General features: G+C 43.4%; 1 protein-coding gene across 1 annotated transcript in view; it reads left to right on the top strand.

Annotated features, from left to right (window-relative positions):
- Positions 1-1,560: 1,560 nt before the first annotated feature.
- ptprjb.2 (protein tyrosine phosphatase receptor type Jb, tandem duplicate 2) overlaps positions 1,561-26,401 on the top strand; it is a 30,517-nt gene continuing 5,676 nt past the window's right edge. The window contains exons 1-8 of the mRNA XM_073831666.1: positions 1,561-1,649; positions 20,701-20,788; positions 22,048-22,138; positions 22,968-23,041; positions 23,124-23,258; positions 23,351-23,467; positions 23,594-23,754; positions 23,852-23,987. Coding sequence (XP_073687767.1) covers positions 1,561-1,649; positions 20,701-20,788; positions 22,048-22,138; positions 22,968-23,041; positions 23,124-23,258; positions 23,351-23,467; positions 23,594-23,754; positions 23,852-23,987 — 891 coding nt within the window. The remainder of the gene's footprint in view (positions 1,650-20,700; positions 20,789-22,047; positions 22,139-22,967; positions 23,042-23,123; positions 23,259-23,350; positions 23,468-23,593; positions 23,755-23,851; positions 23,988-26,401) is intronic.

Genomic DNA, 26,401 nt, shown 5'->3' with positions numbered 1-26,401 from the left:
AGAGGGGAAGGAACAGGGGACTGAGTCAGAGCCAGCGGGGCAGAAAGCCAAGGCGGAGCTGGCAGAGCAGGCAGCCAGGGTGGAGACAAAAAAACAGGTAGCCAGGGCGGAGCCAGCAGAGCAGGCAGCCAGGGTGGAGCAGGCGATCACCAGTGCGGAGCTGAAGACCAACATGGCAGAGCAGGTTGAGATTAAGACCACCATGATTGAGCTGAAGAGCACCAGGGCGGAGCAGAAGACCATCTTAGCAGAGCAGATGGGTCCGGAGATCCCCATGGTGGAGCAGATGACCAACAGAGCGAAGATGAAGACCACCAGGATTGAGCTGAGGAGCACCAGGTTGGAGCTGAGGACCACTTCAGTGGAGCTAATGGTTTAGAGGACACAAAGGCAGATCAGGTATGACTGCAACAAAGAACACAGAGAGGTTAACAATGGCCTCAGCAGCCATAACAGGACAGGCAGACACTTCAGAAATGGCATCTTTGGCCATTACAGGGTGAGCAGAAAGTTCAGAGACAGATCTTTTTTCTACAGGACAGGCAGAGAGTTCAAAGACGATCTCCTTGGTTGTGGCAAAACAAGGCTGAGAGTTCAGGGGCAGCCCTTTGGCTGTAAAAGGACAGGTAAAGAGTTCATAAATAGTCCCCTTGACCATAACAGGACAATCAGAGGGTTCATAGGTGGCTTCCATGGCCATAACAGGGCAAGCAGAGAGTTTAAAGATGACCTCCTTGGTCATGACAGGACAAACAGACAATTTAGAGACAGGGCAAACAGAGAGTTCGGGAACTGCCTCCTTGGTCATTGCAGGACATACAGAGAGTTTGGGATTGGCCTTCTTGGCCAGGACAAGACAGTCACAGGGCTCAGACATTACCTCCTTGGTCATAGCAGGACGAACAGAGAGTTCAGAATCAACCTTCTTGGCCATGACAGGACAGTCACAGAGCTCAGAAATAACCTCCTTAGTCATTACAGGACAAACAGAAAGATCAGGACAGTGCAAACAGAGAGTTCAGGAACGGCCTCTTTGACCATGACAGGGCAAACAGTGAGTTCTTAAGTGGGTGCCCATGACTTGTAAGGAGGCTTGGAAATGGATTCGGGAACTAAAGCAGGTTCAGGGAATTGAGCGGATTCTTGAGTAGGCTCTGGGAGTAGGCAAGACTGAGATCAGGGATGGAAACAGACGTTGGGATGTGGTCAGGGGCTGGAATTATCTCTGGCTAAACTCAGGAGCAGAAACCCTCCCTCGGCTAATCTTGCGAACTGGAAAATTTTTAGGGTAGAACTTGAGATCAGGACCCATCTTTCAGCTATGGTCAGAGACAAGAGCCATCTCTTGGCTCTCTAGAGTGGATTCAGGGGCTGGAGTGAGCGCTGGAGCAGACTCAAGGACTAGAGAAGGCTCAGAAATCATGCCAGTCTTTGGGCTGGCAGCCATATTTTGAACAGCCACTGAGTTGGCAGCCATTTTGTAAAAAGTCTCTGGGCTGGTGGCCATCTTGTAGATAAACTCTGGCGGACATAACGGGGCGAGACTCAGAAAAGGTATCCATGAAAGTAGAAGGCTGTGGTCTGGTGGCCATATTGTGGTTCTCCACCACACCCACGGTGAATGCAGAGGAAACTAGGAAAAACGCTTGGTAGAGTCCGCATGAGAAAATTTAATTTATGCTGTTTACATTTACATTTACATTTATTCATTTGGCTGACGCTTTTATCCAAAGCGACTTACAATTGGGGAGAACAGCAAGCGATTCATCCTAAGAGTAAGATCGAAGCGGGAAGTGCTCGAAAATACCATACATCAGGCATTGTTATATGAGTACATGCTATAAAGACAAGATCAAGAAAGATTTTTTTTTTATTTTCATTTTTTTTTTATTGGGTCAGATAGATTTGAAAAAGATGGGTTTTTAGCAGTCGTTTGAAAACTGTTAAGGAGGTAGCATTCCGGATAGGTGTGGGAAGAACGTTCCACCAGGCAGGAACAGTGACCGAGAATGTTCTGGAAAGTGATTTCATGCCTCTCTGTGGTGGTACAATGAGGCGTCTTTCACTAGAGGATCTCAGACTTCTGGAAGGAGTGTAGTTCACTATCAAGGACCACGCCACATTACCAAGGTGTTTCAGAAGGTATCTTTATTGAGTAAGTGGGGGGGGGGGGAGTGAATAGAGAGAGGGAAGAGAAGGGAAGGGACGATGATTGGTCTGGAGTCCGATGGTGGCCCGTGAGACTCAGAATGGGGGAAATGTCTCGGTAGGAGTGGCCGAGAGATTCGGACCCCCCTATTCAACCTAAAGAGAAGTGAGGGTGTTGTATAGAAGAATTGGGGTTGGGTAGGGTGGGTTCGAGAGAAACGAGATGAACAATGCTGATGTGTAGGTGTGACTAAGTAAGTTAGGTTGTTCGGCGATTGGATGTGTGGTGAGTGAGGCGTGGTCCTGCTCCCGAACCTCAGTTAACTAGTTAACTCCCTATATGTAGTAGTGAACGGAGGTAGGCAGGTGAAGAGCTGGTGACTGTCCTATATGCCAGCATCAGTGTCTTGAATTTGATGCGTGCTGTAACCGGTAGCCAGTGCAGGGATATAAAGAGAGGTGAGACATGGGCTTTTGTGGGCTCATTGAAGACCAGCCGTGCTGCTGCATTCTGAATCATTTGTAGAGGTCTGATTGTACATGCTGGAAGACCAGCTAAAAGAGCATTGCAGTAGTCCAGCCTAGAAATAACCAGGACCTGGACAAGGAGTTGTGCAGCATGCTCTGTTAGGAAGGGCCTGATCTTTCAGATGTTGTACAACGCAAACCTGCAAAATCGAGCAGTTTTAGCAATGTGGTCTTTGAAAGTTAATTTGTCATCAAAGATTACACCAAGATTTCTGGCTGAAGTCGATGGGGTAATTGTTGATGAACCTAACTGGATGGTGAAGTCATGCTGTAGAGTTGGAGTGGCAGGAAAGACAAGGAGCTCAGTCTTTGCCAGATTGAGCTGTAGATGGTGCTCCTTCATCCATGCAGAGATATCCGCCAGGCAGCCTGAGATCAGTGCAGCTACCGATGGATCATCTGGTTTGAATGAAAGATAGAGCTGTGTGTCATCAGCATAGCAATGGTAGGAAAAGCCATGTGCCTGTATGATGGGACCCAGAGATGTAGTGTATATGGAGAAGAGGAGAGGTCCAAGAACTGATCCCTGAGGAACCCCAGTGACCAGTTGATGAGTTTTAGATACCTCACCTCCCCAGGCCACTCTGAAAGACCTACCAGAGAGGTAGGATTTGAACCAGCAAAGTGGTGTCCCTGTGATGCCCAGCGATGAGAGGGTCAACAGGAGGATCTGGTGATTAACCGTGTCAAAAGCTGCAGATAGGTCCAACAAAATAAGTACTGATATTTTGGAATCAGCTTTTGCAGGCCGCAAGGCTTCAGTGACAGACAGTAGTGCATTCTCAGTTGAGTGACCACTCCTGAAACCTGACTGGTTAGCATCCAATAGGTTGTTCTGAGTGAGAAATAAAGATAGCTGGTTGAAGACAGCTCGTTCCAGTGTTTTTGCTATGAATGGAAGGAGGGAGACAGGTCTGTAGTTGTCAATGAGTGAAGTGTTAAGTGTAGGTTTTTTGAGCAGTGGGGTTACCCGGGCCCGCTTAAATATAGTGGGGAAAGTGCCTGTGAGAAGAGATGTGTTGATGATGTGTGTGAGCGCTGGTAGGATTGTGGGAGAGATTGCTTGGAGAAGGTGTGTGGGGATAGGATCTAAGGGACATGTCGTCGGATGGCTGGAGAGGAAAAGTTTGGATACTTCTTCACCAGAGTGGGGACAGAAGGAGAAGAGGGGAGTTTTGGTTGTGGGTGTGGTCGATTTTAGTTCCTGTAAGTGTGGAGCTGAGAACTGACTACAGATAGATGTAGTTTTGTGTGTAAAGAATGTGGCGAAATCATCAGGTGTTATAAAAGTGATTGTAGGAGGTGGAGGGGGACAGAGCAGTGAGTTAAAAGTTTTGAAAAGATTCCGTGCGTCCGCAGCATTGTTGATCTTGTTGTGGAAATATGAAGATTTGGCAGTATGGACATGAGTAGAGAAAGATGAAAGCAGAGACCGATACATACTCAAGTCAGATGGGTCTTTAGATTTGTGCCATTTTCTCTCGGCTGCCCTCAGTTTGGACCGATGCTCACGAAGAACATCGGATAGCCAAGGGTTTGAGGGAGTAGCCCGTGCTGGCCTGGAGGAGAGAGGGCATAAATCATCTTGACAAGAAGTAAGTGTCGAACATAGGGTGTCAGTCGCTGCATTAGTATCCATGGATGAGAAGTGGGTTGGAGAGGGAAGAGAGGAGGGTACTAGTGAAGAAAGGTGGGAGGGAGAAAGAGAGCATAGGTTTCGTCTAAAAGTGACAGGCAGGGAAGTTGGGGGTGCACAAGTAGCAAGATGTAGTTCAAATTAAATGAAGAAGTGGTCAGAGATGTGTAGGGGTTTGACCAAGATGTTGTCTGTAATACAATTGCGTGTGTAGATGAGGTCAAGATGGTTGCCAGATTTGTGAGTGCATGTAGTGACAATGCGTTTGAGATCAAATGAAGCTAGGAGTGAATGGAAGTCTGTAGCATTAGGTCTGTCAATGTGAATGTTAAAGTCACCAAAGACTAGAAGTGGGCTGCCATCTTCTGGGAATGAGGACAGCAGCCCATCCAGCTCCTCTAAGAAGATGCCAAGTTGAGTAGGAGGGCGGTAAATTGCCACAATATGGAGTTTGATATGAGATGTTATAGTAATTGTATGAGATTCGAATGAGTTATAAGTGCATAAAGGAAAATGGGTTGAGTATGTCCAGTTGTTAGAAATGAGCAAGCCCGTACCCCCACCCCTTCCAGTCTGACGAGGGGTGTGAGAGAAGGAGAAGTTAGTAGATAGAGCGGCCGGGGTTGCAGAGTTTTCTGGATGAATCCAGGTCTCAGTTAAGCCTAGGAAGCTCAGACCAGATTGCAAAGAAAAGGCTGAAATGAAGTCAGCTTTGTTGACAGCTGACTGGCAGTTCCAGAGACCAACGTGAAAGAGAACGGTTCAGTGGAAGAGATGTTAATAGGACGCAGGTTAGTAAGATTGCGTTGACATGTGCGTGTGATGTTAGAGCGATGTGTAGAGATCACCGGAATTAATTGGAAACACATGATAGAGGAGGACAGAAAGAAGAGTAGGAGAGAGGAAAGTTGTACTTAAGTGCGTTGTCGGTTTCGTTGCTCGGTTAAAGTCGCGCAGGAAAAGTCGAAGGGCTTTACTCTCATCGGTCTTCACGCTAGGAGGCTGAACGCTTCCGCTGACGCTTCGCAGATAAATACACAACCAACAATGCTTTACTGATAATAGCTAGGGACGCCTCCTCAGCTCAGTCAGCCGCAAATGTATCGCCCACACGCAAAAAGGCTCAATCGAAACTCTGAAGCAACAGCTTCACACTTTTAATTGCTCAAGAAGTGAACGAGATGAAATAACAAAAGCTTCCCTTGGCCGTCTGCTCAGTTATTAATTTTAATGAGTGCAATAAAGACTACAATTTAAAGCAAAAAAAAAAACAAAACACTAGCAAGGCAAATCACGGAAGAAAGAGTCCTTTTCTAACAACAGCTCTATGTAAATAAAAAACTCAGGAGTAAATAGATAGAAACGACAGAGTGCTTTTAACAGCAACTCAGTCTTAATACTAACGAATAAGTGAATAAATAGAATGACAGAGTGCTTTTAACAGCAACTCAGTCTCAATACTAACGAATAAGTAAATAAATAGAATGACAGAGTGCTTTTAACAGCAACTCAGTCTTAATACTAACGGATAAGTAAATAAATAGAATGACAGAGTGCTTTTAACAGCAGCTCAAAATAACTAACGCCTATTGAACTAGTATTAAAGTATCACTTACGCGCAGTCGTTCTTTCTCGTCTGACGATTGAATTCACTTTTTTTTACTGTTTACAGCTGTCATATCTTTTATTAATAATTCTTGCAATACAGAGTTATAGTGGGGTGGGGTGATACTTGGCTGGGCTCTGGGTCTGGCTGTATTCTAAACCGGGCAGTGACACTCTCCATGATGGTTTTTCCCCTATTTTAATTTGCTGGTGTCTGGAAGGTCTCGTTGTCAAGGGAGCTGGCGACTGCCAGGCGACAAAACTCCCTCACAAAAAAAAAAAAAAATTTGTGTCTCTCCCGAATTCAAATAATTGACCATTAAAACTAACTAAACAGAGAAAATGGTGCAAACAACATTTAAACAGTGACAGGTATATCGTAATAATAATTGTGATTATTTCATGTCAAATTCTAAGTATCAAACATCAGTTTACCAGTTAAAATTTTTCGTTTGGAAAACAGGAAATAGTAAACAGTAGGAGAAAGTTGTACTTATACATTTTACAGCAATTTCATGTATTTTAATAACAAGTCTTGCAATATAAAATTTGATTCTATAATAATAATCATAATAAATGAAAAAAACCTGTTTGTTTGTTGTTTTGAACATGTAAATGTTTTAGCAGCCCCTGCAACTACAAGCTCCCCTTCAACTCATACTAGAGACCTGCAATCCCGCGGGAGTACTGCGGGACCCGCGGGACCCAACGTAACAGAGTGCAGCGCAGTACAAAACTTGATGAGCAAGTGCGGGTGCGGGCGGGTAGAGACTCGTGTGTGTGCGAGATGCGGGAAATAAAATGATTTGCGGGACTCCCGCAAAATAGAAATATCTAAACATAAAATATTTAAAAACAAAAAAATTGTTATTCATCTATTGCACAAAAGCAGCAAGAACAACATAAATATGATTAGTAAGCACGAGAATAGGCAGTTTCGATTTAAAACTTATTGCAGGGTGAGCAATGTAGCCATCTGCTGATTTCTGGAACGTATCGCCAATCAGTGGTGTTCAAGTTAAAGTCCACTCACTGCTCAAAAGTTTTGCACAGTGCTGAATATTGCGTGCTTACGAATTACAACACATTTCAACGAATTTCATAAAAGTGTAGACATTTATGAAAGATTTATTGTGCATAATATCCGTTGTGTTATAAGAGCTTTATGAGATCGCGTATGTACTGAGATGTCAGCTTTAAAGGAGCTTTGTTTGTTTGCATTCTGCCGTGGATGCACGCAGTAGCTCTTGTTTGCTTTTTTGTTAAGAATAACAGTGGTTTGTGAACGTTGATGCTTAGCCTAAATAACAAATATTTTATCCAGAGTGTTTATGCTGGGGTCTAGTGGAATTTACGAGATTTTACAGAACTGTTTCATGTAAATTCAATTGATGTAATGAAAAAAATCTATAAGGGCTAATTTTATGCGGGCTTTTGCGGGCGGGAGCGGGACAAAACATGAATGTCGCGGGTGGGAGCGGGACGAGATAACATATATTTCCGTGGGAGCGGGGGGGCGTGGGACACAATCTTGCGGGAGCGGGACTGAAAAATCTGTCGTGCGCAGGTCTCTAGCTCATACAACAAACTCCAAGTCTCAAACAACAGTTCCAAGTGAGTATTTTTATTCATGGACAACTGGGTAAACATGATAAATGCAAAATGGAAATTCAGTTTATTATTAACCTGGAATGTTGTATGGATTTAAATGGGACTCAGATTTGATGCCATATCACCATTTCTTTGAGCAGAAAACTGCACAGCTGCTTCCAGAATCCAGGGGTGCTTTTCCTGATAATGCTGTTTTTTAGCACACAAAGCATGAAGAATGTTAAAGTATACCTTAACTAAAGGTATACTTTTTTCCAGGCGTGTATACCTTAAGAGGTTGCTTAAAGGGGATGCTATTTCATGTCTTCTGACTTATTTACACTCTTAAATAGTTTGATTCATGCAGACCTGGCAGCCCTGGTTGTATGAAGCAGAGCATAGAAATTTCCAGTTTAGAATTGTAGACCAAACACAGTGTAACACAGACTACTGCAGCAAGCCTTGTATTAATGTATCTCCATAATTCTTGTTAGGCACCAAATCTCAGGACAGCGGGATCGCCCTCTCCCACCCACAGTAAAAGTAAAACTGCTGGCTCCCACAAGCTTTGTTTTGGGTACTGCAGGATCCCAATTCCAATGCAGCCCTCTAAAGCAACACAAAAACATATAGGTAACACTTTATTTTGATGGTCCCTTTTGAGAATTCTGTTGACAATAAGTAACTTTGCACCTATACATGTCTACTGACTCCTATTAGAGTATTAGTAGACTGTCTGCTTAATATTTGCTAACTCTTTATTGTAAATGTCTCCTCTAACTTTGCAAGTGTCAGTTTATTGTAACCCTGACCCTACCAGCCTACTAATACACTATTAACACTCTAATAAGAGTTAGTAGACATGTTGGTGCAATGTTACTTATAGGCAACAGAATGTGTTAAAGGGACTATCAAAATAAAATGAAACCAACACATAATCAACAGCTACTATGGCAGAGAATAAAAAGAGGAGAGTGGCCACTGAATTGCAAAAGGTATACTTAAAAGGGGTCATGACATTATTATTATTTATTTATTTATTTATTTTTAATATTTAAAGTTGTTTTGCACACAAAAAACAAAAACAACAACAACAACAACAACAACAACAACAACAACAACAACAAAAACAATAAATATATGGAACATTGGTTATTTTTAATCCTCATTCTGAGTGTTTATGGTCACCATACCATTCCATTGACTCTCGCACTACACAGACTGTTACTGTCAGTCATTTGTCCTGTCTTGTTCTGTTCTCCTAGTGTTTTTCCCCCTATGTTTCCAGTTCTAATGGTTTAGTCCTTGTCTTCCCCTCTAGTTTTGTTTCCATTTGGTTTGTTCTTGCCCATATTTGTATTTCCCCCTCGTTAGCCTTGTTATCTCGTTTGTAACCACGCCCTGTCCTTTGTGTATTTAAGGTTCTGTGTTTGCACTCCCCGTTTGTCCGTCGATGAAGTTGCTTCGTGTGTTTTCTGTCCCTGGATTTCTGTTTTAGTTTCTTTAATGAATAAGTGTTTTGTACTTTTGTTTCTCGGCGTCTCTCTGCATTTCCACCAATCCACCTCCCGCACAGCTGTGACAGATCGACGGACCAAGACAAAGAAATATGACCTGGGCTGAGGACAAACTATGGAACCTCCAGCAAGGTGAGCGTTCACTGGAAGAATATGTGGAGGAGTTTCTGAGTATTTACCATCTGGTGAGATGGAGTGATAAAATGATCAACGCATGCTTCCAGATGGGACTCAAAGATGATTATTTGTTCCAGTTGATTACTCCAAATGATTGCCACCGTCCCGTAGCAGATTTTGTAAATTTCGTTCTCGATTTGTGTGGTTCCTCGTTCCAAGTCATGGTGGAGGATAGTAATCCTCCTCCCATCTGGAAGCCTATCATCACCCCATCTCACCAAAAGCCAGAACCCTCCGCATATCACTCCAGCGACCTCACCCCCTCCTTGCCTCCCACGTGTCCCCAAGTCCTCCTAAGCCCCACGTTGGTCCTCAGCCCAGTACCTCAGGCGGCAACGTCAGCTCACAAAATGGCTGCCACGCCAGAGTCTGCAAGCAATATGGCTGCCATATCAGAGTCTGCAAGCAATATTGCTGCCATATCAGGGTCTGCAAGCAAGATGGCTGCCATGCCAGAGTCTGCAAGCAAGATGGCTGCCATGCCAAATTCTGCAAGCAAGATGGCTGCCACGTCAGAGTTTGCACGCTAGATGGCCTCCGTTCCTGAGTTCCCGGTCAAGATGGCCGCCAAGCCTGAATCCCTGGCCAAGATGGCCGTCGTTCCTGAGTTCCCGGCCAAGATGGCCGCCAAGCCTGAGTCCCCGGCCAAGAGAGCCGATGTTCCTGAGTTCCCGGCCAAGATGGCCGCCAAGCCGGAATCCCCGGCCAAGATGGCCGCCGTTCCTGAGTTCCCGGCCAAGATGGCCACCGTTCCTGAGTTCCCGGCCAAGATGGCCGCCAAACCTGAATCCCTGGCCCTCCAGTGAGCGCGCCGCCAGAGCGCCCTCCAGTGACCGCGCCGCCAGAGTGCCCTCCAGTGACCGCACCGCCAGAGCGCCCTCCAGTGACCGCTCGCCCAGAGCTTGCTCCTTCAGTGTCTCCGCTGGAGACGGCCAGCCCTCCTGAATCTCGCCGTCTAGAGCCCGCTCCTCAAGAGCGCCGTCCAGAGCCGGAGATCTCCCCTGCGCGCCCTCCAGAGCCGGAGCTCTCCCCTGCGCGCCCTCCAGAGCCGGAGCTCTCTCCTGCTACCCTTTCCGTGCTCTCCTGGGTGGACTATGCCCTAGGTTTCCCCAATAATTTTTTTTTTAAAAATCAGCCATGGCCACCTGGACTGTTTACTCAGCCATGGCCACCTGGACGGTTTACCTGGCCTTGGTCTCCTGAACTATTGACCCGGCCATGGCTTCCTGAGCCCCCAGATCCACCATGGCCTCCTGGACTGTTTATCCGGCCATGGCTTCCTGAGCTCCCAGATCTGCCATTGCCTCCCGGACTATTTACCCGGCCATGGCCCCCTGAGCTCCCAGATCCGCCATGGCCTCCTGGACTGTTTACCCGGCCATGGCTTCCTGAGCCCCCAGATCCGCCATGGCCTCCTGGACTGTTTACCCGGCCATGGCCCCCTGAGCTCCCAGACCCACCATGGCCTCCTGGACTGGTTACCCGGCCATGGCCTCCAGAGCTCCCTGATCTGCCCTGGTCCCTGATCCACCCCTGTATCCTTTGGTTCCTGTATCCCTGTCTAGTGGTCTCCAGGGCGCCCACCTCACCTATGGATGTTAGACGGCGCGAGACGCGCCTTTTGGGGAGGGGGGTGTAATGGCAGTAATTTGTCCTGTCTTGTTCTGTTCACCTAGTGTTTTTTGTCCGTTGATGAAGTTGCTTCATGTATTTTCTGTCCCTGGATTTCTGTTTTAGTTTCTTAAATAAGTGTTTGTTTTGCACTTTTGTTTCCCGGCGTCTCTCTGCATTTCCACCAATCCACCTCCCGCACAGCTGTGACAGTTACATGTCACCCTGGACTACACTTCCCATGTTCCACCTCACTCATTATGCAGCATATACAAGGCATTATGATTATTCAGGGCCGAGTATTGTATTGCGTTTAACGCCGGTTTCACACTGCACGCGTAAGCAGCACATATTTTTTTCGGCGCCCATGTTAACAGATTAGAGCATTCAGACCGCACGCAGGGACGGCGCGGCAGCGCGTAGCAGGAGCAGAGCAGAAGCGTCAGTGCCGCGATTGTTTTGGCGCAGAGTCTATTTTTGCTGCGACGCTTACGCTGGGTTAAAGCCACAGTGCATCTATCTTGATCAAAACTGGCCTGATTAACACGAAAATTAACAATTTCACCATAAAATCATGTGTCACATGTTACACAATCATGGTTTAAAAGGCTCATCAGTAAAAATGTTTTTTTTTTTCTTTTTGTAAATAATGTCTAGTTTGCCTACTTGTTCAAAACAATCACTTTAGCAAAGTTTGTACTATTTACTGCTTGTTTTGATGTATACAAGAATAAATAAATTCATACTACTGCCATTAAAATGTTAATACAAAACATATTTTAAAATACAGAAACAAAATCATTTTTAAAAGTGAAGATTCTGAAAGTATTGAAGGAGATCCTATAATAATTTTATATAGATTTACAGTAGTAACAACAAATTATATTTTTATATGATATGTCTTATCATGTTTTTAAATATGATGGTTTCATTATCTCAAAGTTGGACAACCACCATAAAAAATATGATATACCATATGAGTCAACAAATGTTAAAGTCAGTAATCTATTACTTATCTTGTAAATTATTGTGCCTTTAGCACCAACAGCCGGGGCGATTAGTACCCCAAATATAATACTTTTACATATTCTTTTCGTTGTTGAAAAACTGTTGCTTTAATTATCTTAAACCAAACTGGTAATCATTAAGACCTTTAAGATCTTTGTCTAAAAATATATTAAATATTTTAGTTTCTTATTTTCTACTTAAATCTACAACATACAACCATATCACAATTCAATGCACATGACAGACAGTTCTCGGAGAACACCTGAAATGCGTGACCGAATGAATGATACTCGTCAATATTTGCAGTACACAAGCTGCGGTTCAGCTGCGCGCGACAAACGCTGCCAGTGTGAAAGCCCAATGATTGTGCGCTGCTTCTGCTCTGCTTACGCGCTGTGCATGCGCTGTGCACGCCCTGCTTACGCTTACAGTGTGAAACCGGCGTAACACTCTACTACTGTTAGTTTCCTGAGTCCGTTTAGTCTTGTTACCTAGTCTAGTTATTCGTGTCTTCATTTCCTTGCCTGGTTTATCTCGTCTTGTCTGTTTCACCACCTGCCCTGTATCTCTCGCCTGTTTTAGATTTACCCTTTGTCTTGCTGTTTCGGACTCTGTTCACCCCTCATTTGATCTACCGACTGTCTGTTTGGATTACCCACTTGCCTCGCCCTTTTAGGTTACATTCACCATTGATCGACCCTCGCCTGTCCCTGAATTACTCTTGTGTCCTGCCCTTTGTATACCTGTTTGCCAGTGTTTAACCCTGCCTGTTTTGATGTCTGCTAATAATGCTTTGCATATGGATCTGCCTGCTTCACGTCTCCAATAGTTTACTTACCAATTGTGATACAGCTGCAGTAAGATGTAATACTGCTTTATCTTTCAACAAAAGTTCTTTGTGAACTTTCCACAACACTGTGCCTCGATCACAAAAAAACATGCTCCGAATTTCTAGCCACAACCCCAAACAATCCTCTGACACAATATGGAATGCCATTAAAAATCTACTTGTTTCTTACTCTGGGATCCTTCTGATATTTGTACAAAGACACGAATGAACGGTTTAAACCAAACGCGTCAAAGCGAATGTTATTTCAAGATGACTGATTGGTGATGCCTTAAAGGGGCCATCGGATGGAAAATGTCTCAGGTTACGTAGGTAACCCTAGTTCCCTGAGGACAGGGAACGAGACGCTGCGTCCTGGTTCAGGACACTATGGGAACTGCCTTCGGCATGACCGGTTCTGAAACAAGGTATAGAACAACGACAGTGAACTTGACACTGGCCGGCGCCAGCCTATGACATCATCAACAGTATAAAGCAGGTGCCTGAGAGCACAACACCATCTTTTTGTCGGACGGAGGTCTGTGCAGGGCCCGAGGCATGGCCCCGAGACGCAGCGTCTCGTTCCCTGTCCTCAGGGAACTAGGGTTACCTACGTAACCTGAGACGTTCCCTTCCGGAGGGAACTCTACGCTGCGTCCTGGTTCAGGACACTATGGGAACGCTTATACCAACGCCGCCATGCCGAGGGATAGGTGATCAAACTGACTGAATGAGGAGTCAAGAAGGAAATCACCCCTGCATCAGCGAGAGTCGCTGGGGCCCAGTGACCTGCCACGGCTAGCTCGGCTACCTGTGCACGCAACTCTCAAGCGTGGAGGCCTAGAGGAAGCCTACTACACTTAGCTCTCTAAGTGAAGGAGCTCATAAACGCCCTGACCATAAGGGGCGGAGTTTAGGGAATGGAGGTCTCAGCAGAGCGAACGTCTGCTCTAGGGACCTGACAACATTCAGTGCTAACAGGTATAGGTGGGGAAGCGGAGCTTCTGGAGAACGGAGGCTTCACAGAAGACTCTCTAAAAAAGAGAGGAAACCTGACCACATTCAATCCACTAGCTCTTAGGAGTGGAGGTCTCAAAATAACCCTCCAGTGAGGGGAGACCTGGCTACACTCACGCTTGAAAGTACTGAAAGCGGAGCTTCTGGAGAACGGAGGCTTCATAAAAGACTCTCTAAAAAGAGAGGAAACCTGACAACATTCCATCCACTAGCTCTTAGGAGTGGAGGTCTCAAAATAACCCTCCAGTGAGGGGAGACCTGGCTACACTCACGCTTGAAAGTACTGAAAGCGGAGCTTCTGGAGAACGGAGGCTTCATGAAAGACTCTCTAAAAAGAGAGGAAACCTGACAACATTCCATCCACTAGCTCTTAGGAGTGGAGGTCTCAAATAACCCTGCAGTGAGAGGAGACCTGGCTACACTCACGCCCGGAGGGCCCTATACTCGACACTGGGGGTATTCAGTGAGGCTGAATAGCCTGTGCAACCAGCACTACCCGAGTGGAGCTTCTGCTCAGAGGGAATCTACAGAGTGGAGGTCTCATGACCTAACTACACTTGACACTGACGATGGTCTGTGAGGCTGAATAGCCTGTGCAACAGGCCTGTCTAAGTGGAGATTTTCTGAGGAGTGGAGGCTTCGCCGAAAGGAAGCCTGGCAACACTCTGTGCCTTCCAGAGTGCAACTCTAAGAATGGAGGTGCCGTGGCGCCTCTACACTCAAAACCTGGGGGTAGTCAGTGAGGCTGAGTAGCCTGTGCAGCAGAACTACCTACAGGGAGTTCAGAGGAGTGACTGCTCCAAAGGAAGTCAGAAACGCACTCTGTGTCTTGCAAAGGAAAACTCTGAAAGTGGGGGTCTCGTGACCCACTTCACTTCAACACTGAGGGTAGTCAGCGAGGCTGAATAGCCTGAGCAGCAGAACTACCTGAGTGGAGTTTCTGCAAAGTGGCGGCTTTGGTAAGAAAGAAGCCTAGTACCACTTTGCACCCAGCAGAGGACAACTCTAAGGATGGAGGTCCGTGACCTATCTACACCCAACACCAGAGGTGGTCCGCGAGGCTGAATAGCCTGTGCAGTCGGACCGCCTATTTCTAGTGAATCTCTGGAGGCAATGAAGGACTCTGAGTGAGCCTGGAGATTTCTAATAGTGGCAATGTTCTGTGAGCAGCAGAAGGACTCTAAGAGTGGAGGTCCCATGACCTAGTACACTTCAACACTCTACACTACACATCGAAGCTGAACAGCCTAAGCGACAGTACTGCCTGAGTGGAGTCTGGAGAGTGGAGGCTTTCTAAGGAGGGAGCCTAACACACCTCTGTGCTTAGCAAAGAAGAACTCTGAGAGTGGAGGTCTCATGACCTAACTACACTCTAGTCTTGAAGGTCATCTGCGAGGCTGACTAGCCTGTGCGACAGAAATACCTTCGTTTTTGGAGCTCTTCTGGAGAGTGGAGGCCTGAAGAGGCGCCGACATTCAATCCTGCTAGCAGTGCTATCTGGATTGGAGTTGGAAAACTAAAAGGTTTTAAGAAAAACCAACTCAGAAGATGGACACGGAGGAACCCTGCGTGGTCCATACCTTATAGGATTTCAGAAAGGAACCTGCCTTTACGGGAGGAACCTTACCATAAGTATGGATTTTAGTGGAGACCTCCGGTAAAACGCTCTAGGCGAGGGGAGGCCTGACTACACTCGACGCTCAAGAAAAGGCAGATACTCACAGTAGAGCCAATAATGAAAAATTCTCATTTATCATCTAGCTCTGTGTAGTGGAGGCTCCGAGACTACATCTCTAAGGAGAGCCCGCCGAGACTACATCTCTAAGCCCGCCTGTGAATGCGGGCTGACAACACTAGTTTTTGGTGAGTGGAAGACTGCACTCCTCCAAAAAATAGTCAGCGAGGCACTCATGGGCCTGCTAGCTGCTATAACTGTGAGAGTGAAGGTCTCAGTACTGTTGGCTGTGACAGAGGGGAGACCTATTACACTGTGCTTATCAAAGGAGTTGGAAAACTTAAGGGTTTTGGAACCAACTCGAAAAATGGGCACGGAGGATTATCCTGCGTGGTCCAACCCGTGAGGGATTTGAAGAAGGAACCTGCCTTTACGGGAGGAACCTTACCATAAGTATGGATTTTAGTGAAGTGCCTGAGTAGTGCACTTAGTGCAACTACTTCAAAGCGGAGGCTTCAGTAAAACATCTCTCAACGCTCAAGAGGTTTTTTTTTACATATTCTCGCATGTATATGTATGTTGGATCATGTCTATACCAAGCTCACTCTAGCGGAGGTTTCAAAACCTGACAACGCTTAACCCACGAGGGGATTTCTACGAGTGGAGGTCTCTACACACTGTTTTCTTTTATAAAACGAGGGGAGACCTGGCTACACTCGGCACTTGGTGGCAGTAGAACTCAAGAGGAGCTCGAAACTGCAATAGCAATCACCCAAGTGGAGCTGGTAGACAAAAGAAACCATATACATACACGCTTGAATATTTTATTAAAGTGTCTTTACTGTTCACATACCGGGCCAACAGATTGAGTCCTCAATCTCATCGTCGGCCCAGCCCCAGAGTCTTTGCGAGGGGAAAAGGGAGGGGCAGGTAGCCCCACACTGGCGACCTAGCCTCGTCTCTGGCCCTTGGACCAGGACGGGCCTGGTTTCCCCCGGTGTTCAGGTGGAGGTGTGGACCGGTGAGGGATGCAACGCCCCGGGGCTCGGTCCAGATCTTTCAGCTGATCAGCCTGGTACGCCTCTGCAACACTGCCATCGTGTGCAGAGGAGCACCAGCCTGACCCACTGCCGCATATGTGCCTTTGGAGCCTTCAGGGTTGATGCCCCTCGCGCTGAGAGATAGTTCGCAAACGTCTGCTCAGTGAGAGGCATCGACACATATCCGCGCCCATGCATTCCCTCGACATCAGCATGATTCACATGCTGATGCCTGTGAATGTGGGCTGAATATGGCCTGTCCCATTCCCCCTCGATCCCTTATGCAGATCAGGAAGGAATGGGAGGCTCACAGGAGTTGGCTTGTTATGGCCAGGAAGAAGCCGCTCGTCTAGTCTGCCTAGGGCGGCCTTTCCCCTGGCAGGCTTCCACAGAAGGGGTAGCCGCGAGGTCCATAACAGACATCAACTCTTCATATGCGGGGCAGGGAGGCTGCATGGGCTCAAAAGAGCTCATCTTGTTCCATTTCAACCTCCTGCTCGCCCTGGCTTGAAGCCAAAAGAGCACTCGCTGCAGGACCGGAGGATGTGAGATACAACACATCTTCCGCTAGCAGCGCATTCTCGTCTCCGGCTGACGTGCGCGTCAGCCAGCTCCACCTGTGATCCCGCGTGGGGCAGATGGATTGCCCGATTCCCTCGAGAAAAGGGCCAGACGAGAACGGAGTTTCTTCAAAGTGAAACTCTCATAATGAACGCGCTCCGCTCTTCTAGAGCAGAGCGCGCGTGCTCTTACACCTAAACACACCAAACAAAGGTCGTGTGCGTCATCAAGTGTCAGATTTCTCTGACACGGATCTGCACACTTCCTAAACAGTTTTCTCTAGGCATCGCTGTACTCACTCGTTTAGAACAGAGGACTCTGAAGACAAAAAGATGGTGTTGTGCTCTCAGGCACCTGCTTTATACTAGCAGGCGCCTGTTGATGATGTCATAGCATGTCGCCGGCCAGTGTCAAGTTCACTGTCATTGTTCTATACCTTGTTTCAGAACCGGTCATGCCGAAGGCAGTTCCCATAGTGTCCTGAACCAGGACGCAGCGTAAAGTTCCCTCCGGAAGGGAACTAACTTTTACATGTTGTTTGAACATTAATGTGTGTTGACAGTTTGTGTACACAACCACCCGACAATGATAATCTACCCAGTGGTATTTTTTAATCTATAAAAGTAATATCGCCTTTTTGAAATCAGGTCATTCTCAGCTTCTTGTCGTTGTGACGAAACACAGTTGTTTGACATGAGCATCTTACCTCAGCCCTGCCCTCACCGAGCCGAAACATTCTGAATACGATTGCCATTGTGTCGACTCAGGTGCAGAGGAAGACTCTAATTGAGCGATTGAGATGTTCTGTTGTTGGATGTAATCATGAACATAGCACACTACTAGCATACTTTCATTTTTTAAAGGAAAATGACGATCCCGATCTACATATGCGTCTATGTTTGTGTGAATCATTAGTGATGCAGCTTCACCCACAGCAGAAGTGAATATAAGGCTTTTTATGCATCTTTGCAAATGACCTTTCTTAATAATGTGCTTGTTGGCAAGTTTCGCTGATTAACATGGCTAAATGCAGCTGAACGCAGCTAAAAAAAGTAAACATTAACATTACGAAACATTAAAGCTCGTTGATAGTGTTGCCAGAGAAAAAACATAAATCTGAATCCAAAGATGTGCTCCAAACAGCTCCGAGTAGAACGCCACGTGTTGTCATCTCGAAATCATGATAATTACAATATGGCGTGAACGCAGAAATCCAAATCCAAAACAAGCCATTTTCTAAGGGTTACTACATAAATTCTTTGTTCATAATGAGGAGAATGTTTTAAGTTTAGAAACTTGCAGGATGTATTAAATATACAAAGACCTCTTCTATGTCAAAAGGTCATGGAAAATTTGGTTTCTTATGTCATGACCCCTTTAACTAAGAATATTTCTGGAAACGTATTAACAATAAGGAACAGCTAGTGGTATAACTTAAGAACATTGTAGCGTTAAGAAGGTTTCAGGGAAACCCACCCCAGAACTCTGGACTACCTATGAACATCATAAGAACAGGAAATTGTATGATTTTTACAGCTGTTTCAGGTGCAAGAATCACTAATCATTTGCTCCTCTGTTGTAAAACAGGACCTCATATGATTAGGAATCTCACAGCTGAAACCTCCACATCATTTGTGCTTCTGAAATGGGATGAACCACTCGTAAAGGCATCTTACTTTAAAGTTCAATCGACTGCTGATAAAACATCTGAAGAAGAAGTAACAGGCACATCATATAACATCACTGGTCTGACTGCTGGAGTCAATTACATATTTTGCATCACCGCTGATATATCAACACAAAGTGACTCCGTCTGTATCTCAGCATGGACCAGTATGTAGACTTTCAAAACATTTGTCCTTTTTTTTAAATTTTCTCCAACTGCTTGACTTCTGACCCACAAACAATTACAAGTGTAAATTATATACTAAAATATCATTGTAGCTTATTAATCAAAACAATATTTCATTTCAGTAGTATTTACTCTGTACAATGTTCTGTTTAGTAGTTTTAAACTTGAATGAGCAAATTTCTAAGCCACCTTATAATTACTCTCATAGTGTAAACTTAACTACATACAATTACATCTGACTGACGTAGCTTTATTCAGTAAGCTCTAATCTAAAACCAAATATTCTCATTTCTAATAACATTCTTTCAACAGCTGTTTTAGATAATTTCATTACCGCTAATAATTTGCCATTCTTTCCCCACACAGAGCCAAATGTGATCAGAAATATAGAAGTGAACAACATCACAACATCATCTCTGTTTCTGACATGGCATGAACTAGATGGAAAGAGATCTTTCTTTAAACTTCATTGGACTGATAAGCAGACAAACTTAACAAAACTAGTGAAACTTCCTATAACATCACTGATCTGACTGCTGGAGCCAATTACACATTCTGCATCACTGCTGTGGCAGCAGATAATTCAACAGAAGGAGAAACTTTCTGCACCTCAAAACATACCAGTATGTAAAATTATAAATGATCTGTTCTATGCTAAATAGAATGTTTAAACAGACTGACCCACCAGAATGTTCTATTAATTTGTAAAAGCACTGTGTCCAAATCTCCATGCAAATTTGCAAAAGCTACAGAGAAAATATTTGAGAAATCATTCTGGTGTAACTACAGATGCCATGTTATTGTGTAATTATAATTCCCACTTTTTTCACCAACTTATTTATCTTTCTCTTCCCCACACAGAGCCAGATGTGATCAGGAATCTCACAGTGGCTGAAATCACAACATCATCTGTGTATCTGAAATGGGATGAACCAGCTGGAAACAGAGATTTATTTAAAATTCAATGGAGCGAGAAAAGGACAATTAGGGAAACTGATGACACTTCCTATTTCATCACTGATCTAACCGCTGGAGTCAGTTACACATTCTGCATCACTGCTGTGGCAACAGATAAATCAGCAGAAGGACAAGCCATCTGCATCTCACAACGTACCAGTATGTACAATTATTAAAGACTAATTATTATAAATATTATCCTTTTTTACAAATCTGATCACAGTCCAAAACTCCCATGGTGAATACTAATGTTGCTACTATCATTGTAGTCTCCATCAGAAATGAAATAAAACAGGTAATGTGATTTGAAAGGCTAACCTATTGCATCTCAGTGTATACTAGCATGTCGTCTTGTTTCATTTAATAATCTGAAACATTAACATAATAAACATGGGCTTTATTCTGATAAAAAGTAACTTTAAACACATAACTGCTGTTTCTTCATTGGGGACATGTTAACGCTTATTATCATATTCCCTTGTACATTCCACTAACAAAGAGCCTTCACCTGACTTTCATGGACAGACTGCTGGTATAGTTTTGACAGTAATCAGTTTTCTAATTATCATCCCTCTCATTATCTTCTATTTAAGAAGGTGAGTTCCTAGTGTTATCAAATAAGTAAATACTGGACAAAGCTCAAGATACAGAAGTTTTCTAGATTCATTTAAGTAACATTTCTTTATTACTCTCTGTTCCAGACGAACCAAAAAACATGTCTGTCCTGACATCCTTGTACACACCATTAGGTAACTTTGTTTTATATGTTTATAGTTAAATATTTATTTGACAAAACTTACTATTTTTAATGCATTTCTTTTTTCTTTCAATTTCCAGTGATAAAATGTAAGTAACGTTTTATTAATAATGTATTATTTTTAACATTTAAACATGATTCTTTACACTATATTGTATGTTTTTACATGTTTATTTTTTGTTTTGTGGTACACAGTAATACTTCTTTGAGAATAGAAGATTATGAAGAGTACTTTAAGCGGAATCGTGCAGATTCAAACTGTGGTTTTGCTGAAGAGTATGAGGTACACATGGGACACACACATATATACGTTTTTAAGTTAGGGGAGAGCGGGGCACAACCTAACACTTTTTGAATTTCGCGGTTTATGTAAATCCACTTGGGATTCAGAGTACAATATTTATCCACATTATTTTCACATTTGTCTAGTACAAATATATAGCTTTGTTTCATATTTACAGTGTATACGTTTTTCGTTATTTACCTCAAAAGAAAGGAAGTGAAACGTGACAACATGCCCCGTAGGTGGGGTACATTGTAACATCTGAGGGGCACGTTGTAACACGACCATATGACAGCTTAAAATGTTATCTGATCGAGTAAAAAAAAAATATACACAACAAACTAAAATATTTTGTCAGTAAAATACATGTGTTAACTTTTTCAAATGAAGTAATGACGTTTAAAAAAAAAAAAAAAAAATCTAATTTTGGAGTTTGACAATGGACACATCACAACAATGCTTGGAACGGCCCTGATCGCAACACACAGCTGTACAGTAGTTCAAAACAACGTGGACAGATAGATGAAACACATTTCAGAAGAACACTCAACTCCTCCACACACAGCTCTCATAGAACACGACACACATAAACGAGCCAAAATGCTTTACATTACTTGAAATAATAACTTCTGAACATTAAACATTGATTGTCAGCCTTTATTCGCCTGTTTCTTGAGATATCTTATCAAAATCCTTAGAAGTAAATTGTGTAAACTGCACCGCTAATGTCACAGAATAGCATAGTTTAATAACAGCGGGGCATATTGTAACGCAGTGTTACATCGTTCCCCATCTGCGCGACTGGAGTTTAAAACAGGTTAGTGTCTTCTGCTAGTTTGCAAAGCATTAATAAACTATCTAAACTGATAAATAACAAATTGGAGATTAAAATAATAGCAGATTTGTCTAATTTTAAATGAATACTAAAAACTGAAATTAAAAGTTTACTTCAGCCAGAAATGTACTTTTACTATGGTAAAATAAATATTCAGCGATATCTTCAAAAGGCTTTTGAATTCTGGCGCTCTTTTTTTCTCTGCATAGTGTTGCTATGGCAACTAGTAAACACCGTAAATTTGGTTATGCTAGCATGTGTGGAAATATTTAAACCACACGTGTTACAATTAACCCCGCGTTAGGTTGTGCCCCGCTCACCCCTACACCCTACTTCCTATGATGATATTATCAAACAGTTGTGCTCAGGACTTGTCAGAAAGATTCATTTAGTCTATGTCTAAAAACGTGCTGTGTTGTTACAGGAGCTGAAAACGGTTGGAACGGCGCAGTCAAAGAACGCCGCCCTGGATATTGAAAACAATGTGAAGAACCGTTACAGCAATGTGTTACCTTGTGAGCAGACTGACTTTTGCATGTTGTACTAAAAAGTGGCATGACTTTCCCAAATCACACACTTCAATATGATTAGCTGGCTAATGGATTGTACCCGGACTATTCACACTGAAGTCATATTGTACAACTCAGACATATTTTCAGTTTGTTTCCTGAGGTGCAGAGCCAAGGCACAGCAAAAACAATGTTCTTCTGCAAGATGCATGCAGTATTATTTGGTAATCACTAGAGGGCCAAACGTTGCATACTATTTAGGAAATAAACAAAAACAAGGCAAAAATGAACAATGAAAAGTAGATTTAATGTAAAAACACATGATTATAATAATTATCTAAACAAGACACAGATGGTCACAATCGGAAACCATAGAATCATCTAAGTAAATGAACAGGAAATGTATCTAGACAATATGTGACAAAACAGTATCAAAATAAGGGTACTTGGTGTATAACAAGACATGACAGGTATGGCACTACAAAGTGACCTTATACAAAATAAGATGCATAATTTTTAGAGCCAGATTTACCAACAGCTTGCACCAGTGCAAACCATCTTTTGGCATTAAAATAGTACTGCCAGGATTTACTGACAAGAATTAGAAAAAGAACAAGCACTGAAAAGGCATGGACACAGTTATTTTGGCGCCTGACCTTATTGAATATGCATTTGCAGGAGTTTCCCTTTCAGATGCAAAATTTAAGGAAGAAGTGTATTGAAATGAATGATATAACATTCCAGCGCTTTTATGAAATTGCACTCTAATGCTAATTTGCCTTTAGTTCCTAATTAATCACTACTTTACTAATTGCATCATGTTTGCCTTTATCAGATGATATTTCAAGAGTGAAGTTATCAGTGTGTGGCAGTCCTTTTGATGACTACATCAATGCCAACTATATCCCAGTGAGTATATAAACAGAAGTGAAATTTCCTGAAACTTTTTTGGGGTCATATCTAAGCATGTATTTCACTTATTTTTGTTCAGGGCTATAAATCAAGAAAAGAGTTTATAGCAGCTCAGGGTCCGTTGCCCGTCACAGTGAATGAATTCTGGAGAATGGTCTGGGAGAAGAATGTCTACACCATAGTGATGCTGACCAGATGCAATGAGATGGGACGAGTGAGTTTTCATTGTGAAATTTTATTAGTCACATTGAAAAGTGTGATGTATATTCAGAGTAAAGCTAACCAGCACTCTATCATTTTCTCTAGGTGAAATGTGAGAAGTACTGGCCCTCTGGAACTAAGCAATATCAAAACATCTCTGTGGAGACCACCTCAGAGTTAGAACTGGAGAGTTGGACCATAAGAGACTTCAATATCAAATATGTAAAGCAACAGTTTCTGCATCTGATATCCATTTATTCCTTCAATACCTTATACTGTAGGAGTGGAAAATTGTTGTTGTTGTTGTTTGTAAATCAGTAATATTATATATGACTGATCATTCTGCAGGTGAAAACAACAGAAACTCGCTTTGTACGTCAGTTCCACTTCATGGCGTGGCCGGATCATGGACTTCCAAAGACAACTGAAGTCCTCATTGATTTCAGACACCTGGTGAGAGAACACATGGACCAGTACTCACGCCACTCTCCAACTGTGGTGCACTGCAGGTAAATTAGGTTCCTATAAACAACCAATTATAAATTTATATTCAAGCAAAGATGACAATTTCTGATTTACTCTTTATTTGACCCTCTCACTTTTTAGTGCTGGTGTGGGAAGAACAGGGACCTTCATTGCTATTGACCACTTGATGTTACAGATAGAAAGAGACAGTATGGTGGATGTCTACAGAATCGTTAATGATATGCGCATGCACAGGCCTCTCATGGTGCAGACTGAGGTAAGGGACTGTAGAGTAATTGGGGATCAGTACAAATTAAGCTCATACTCCTTAAAAAAATGGACAAGGGAATCATGAATAGAACACTACTGAAGAGTAGTGCAATCAGAGAGTCTTGGACTCTTGGACTCCTTGTACTCCTCTGGATGGACTAATGGTGAAAAAATGAATAACAAATTTTAGGAAGACTGGATCTCCAGAGACTGGAGAACCATTTAAATGGAGGCAGAAGAGCATCTGTGTTAGTATTTTTGAACCCTGGATGATAAATGAAAAAGGCTGAATCTAGAGATGAACAAGGGCCCCCAGGCCTGATGAGGGTTCAATCACAGAGGGATTCCAGGTTGCAATGCGATGACCTGGAACAAATAGTTGGAACCCTAAAAGCCAGTGGTGCCATGAATGCTTGCTTAAGTAGCTCCCAGTTCCCAATATCATACTTCTGCTTTGTAAAAGACAGTTTTGGAGAAAATAGTGTGGTGAGGTCTTTAGTTGCCGGAAGGCTTGAGCCATTCTTTATTGATGGTTGGAGTGGGTCAGGATAGCTTGCACCTTTTTATGGTTCATCTGAACCAATGATGTACCCAAAGCCAAAATTATTCTGTTTAAAAGTATATATGGATACAATGTCACACAGAGAAACAGTAATAAGCTATTTTTCTCATATTGTATGTTATTGTTTAGATATTCTACTTAGCTATCTTACTTAGCCAAACACTGTGACACTTACAAAGAAATTGGTGCTGACATTTGTTGTACTTCTACAAAGAAGCGTCCCAGGTTACATATGTAACCCTGGTTCCCTGAGGGAACGAGACGCTGCGTCATCAACGCTTTGGGGAATGCCATTGGCGAACCACGCTCTGAATGTAGTCTGTAACCAATCAAATGACGGGAGTGACGTCACCGGCGTGGTGACGTAAGCTAGAGGTCTGCATTCCCGCGGCTCTCCCGCGGGAACCACGGGACCTGACCACATTTCTTGCGGCGCGGGAATAAATTTCCAAATAAAAGCGGTTGCGGTCGGTAACTCTGGTGTAATTCAAACGGGAGCGGGCGGTAACAATTTCCCGTTCCCGACGTCTTTTCTGAACAGCAAATCTGCGCTTTACTCATTCTTATCGAGCACCTGTAGGCTATAGCCTGCGCTCAAAACTGTTATGCACTCGCTGCACTCATAGACCAGTGCTTTCTGCGTCATGCATTTTATTGGCAAGGTCTCATAGGCGCGGGAAGTGTGGGTACAGATGGTGTTTTTTCTGTGGACAACTGTTTATCAGTTTATCAGTGTTACTCCAGAGCGCAAAGCCATGTTTGGAGTGCCAGAATATTCATAAGGTTATGCTGACTGATTTTTCGATTTTTCTTTTTTTCCCCCCTTTGCCAAAACAACTTATACTACTGTTTTGGCAATTAAAATAGTTCAGTTTTGCATGTAATGGCAAAGTGGTTATAATTTCGTTTCTTTAAGTTAATTTAGAAAAAAAAAAAACATTTGGAGCATTTTTGTTCGTTAAACGTAAGCTTTTTGTTTCTTAAAGTAACGACCAAAGTTGACCTACTCTATGTTTGACTTGGCCTTCTCAAATCACGAATCGCGCATTCCAATTGTTTGTGCGGAGAGTGGAAACGCGTTTTATATGGAGGCGCCAGCGTGATCAGTTACATTTTCAGTGGAAACTATTTAACCATTATTTTTTGGTCAGACATGATAAATATATGTAGAAAGCTTTAAATTAGTACTTAACGAAATAAAACAAATCGAAAACAAAAACTCTTTTATTATGTAGCTAATCTGTAAAGATGTGTCCCTATCTAATGAGGAGATGGATGAGGAGGATCGTTAACTTCATCATCACTGACTCAGAAAACACTAGTTTATAAATAAATAATTTAAATATCTCCTTGCTTTTTCACAGTCATGGTAATTACCTTTGGCGGTGCTTTGTGACAAGCTTTAGCCTATTGCGTGCACTTGAACGCAGAACCCTTCCGGCTGCGCTGAAGATGCGCTCAATGCTGCTGACAGGACAGTCCGAGCCGCTCTTGATCATATTCATTGTAGTCATGCTAACATGGTCTGGTGTATCCACCAGCGCTGCAATTTCTTTTAATCACCATTGAATGTCTAAAATATAATTTTGATCTAACATTTGATCTTTGACGGGCTGAATGCAAGCTATAATACGTCTTAAAAGTGGAACATGGAAATATAATGGATGTATTGCGAAAAAAAAGTTTTATATACTCTGTATTGTTGCCTAATAGTTAAATGTAGGGACCTTTGGTTTTACTCGAGCCCTCAACCTGAGTGCACCACGAAGGAAACGTGTGACCAGGGGGTTCCTACTCACTGACAGGCCACCAAGAGGAAAGTGGTAGGCCGATAAAGCTGCCACGTACACCCTCAAGGT

The sequence above is a fragment of the Garra rufa genome, chromosome 25 (genome assembly GCF_049309525.1).
Source record: "Garra rufa chromosome 25, GarRuf1.0, whole genome shotgun sequence".
Lineage (NCBI taxonomy): Eukaryota > Metazoa > Chordata > Actinopteri > Cypriniformes > Cyprinidae > Garra > Garra rufa.
This window is presented reverse-complemented; position numbering and strand designations above follow the sequence as displayed.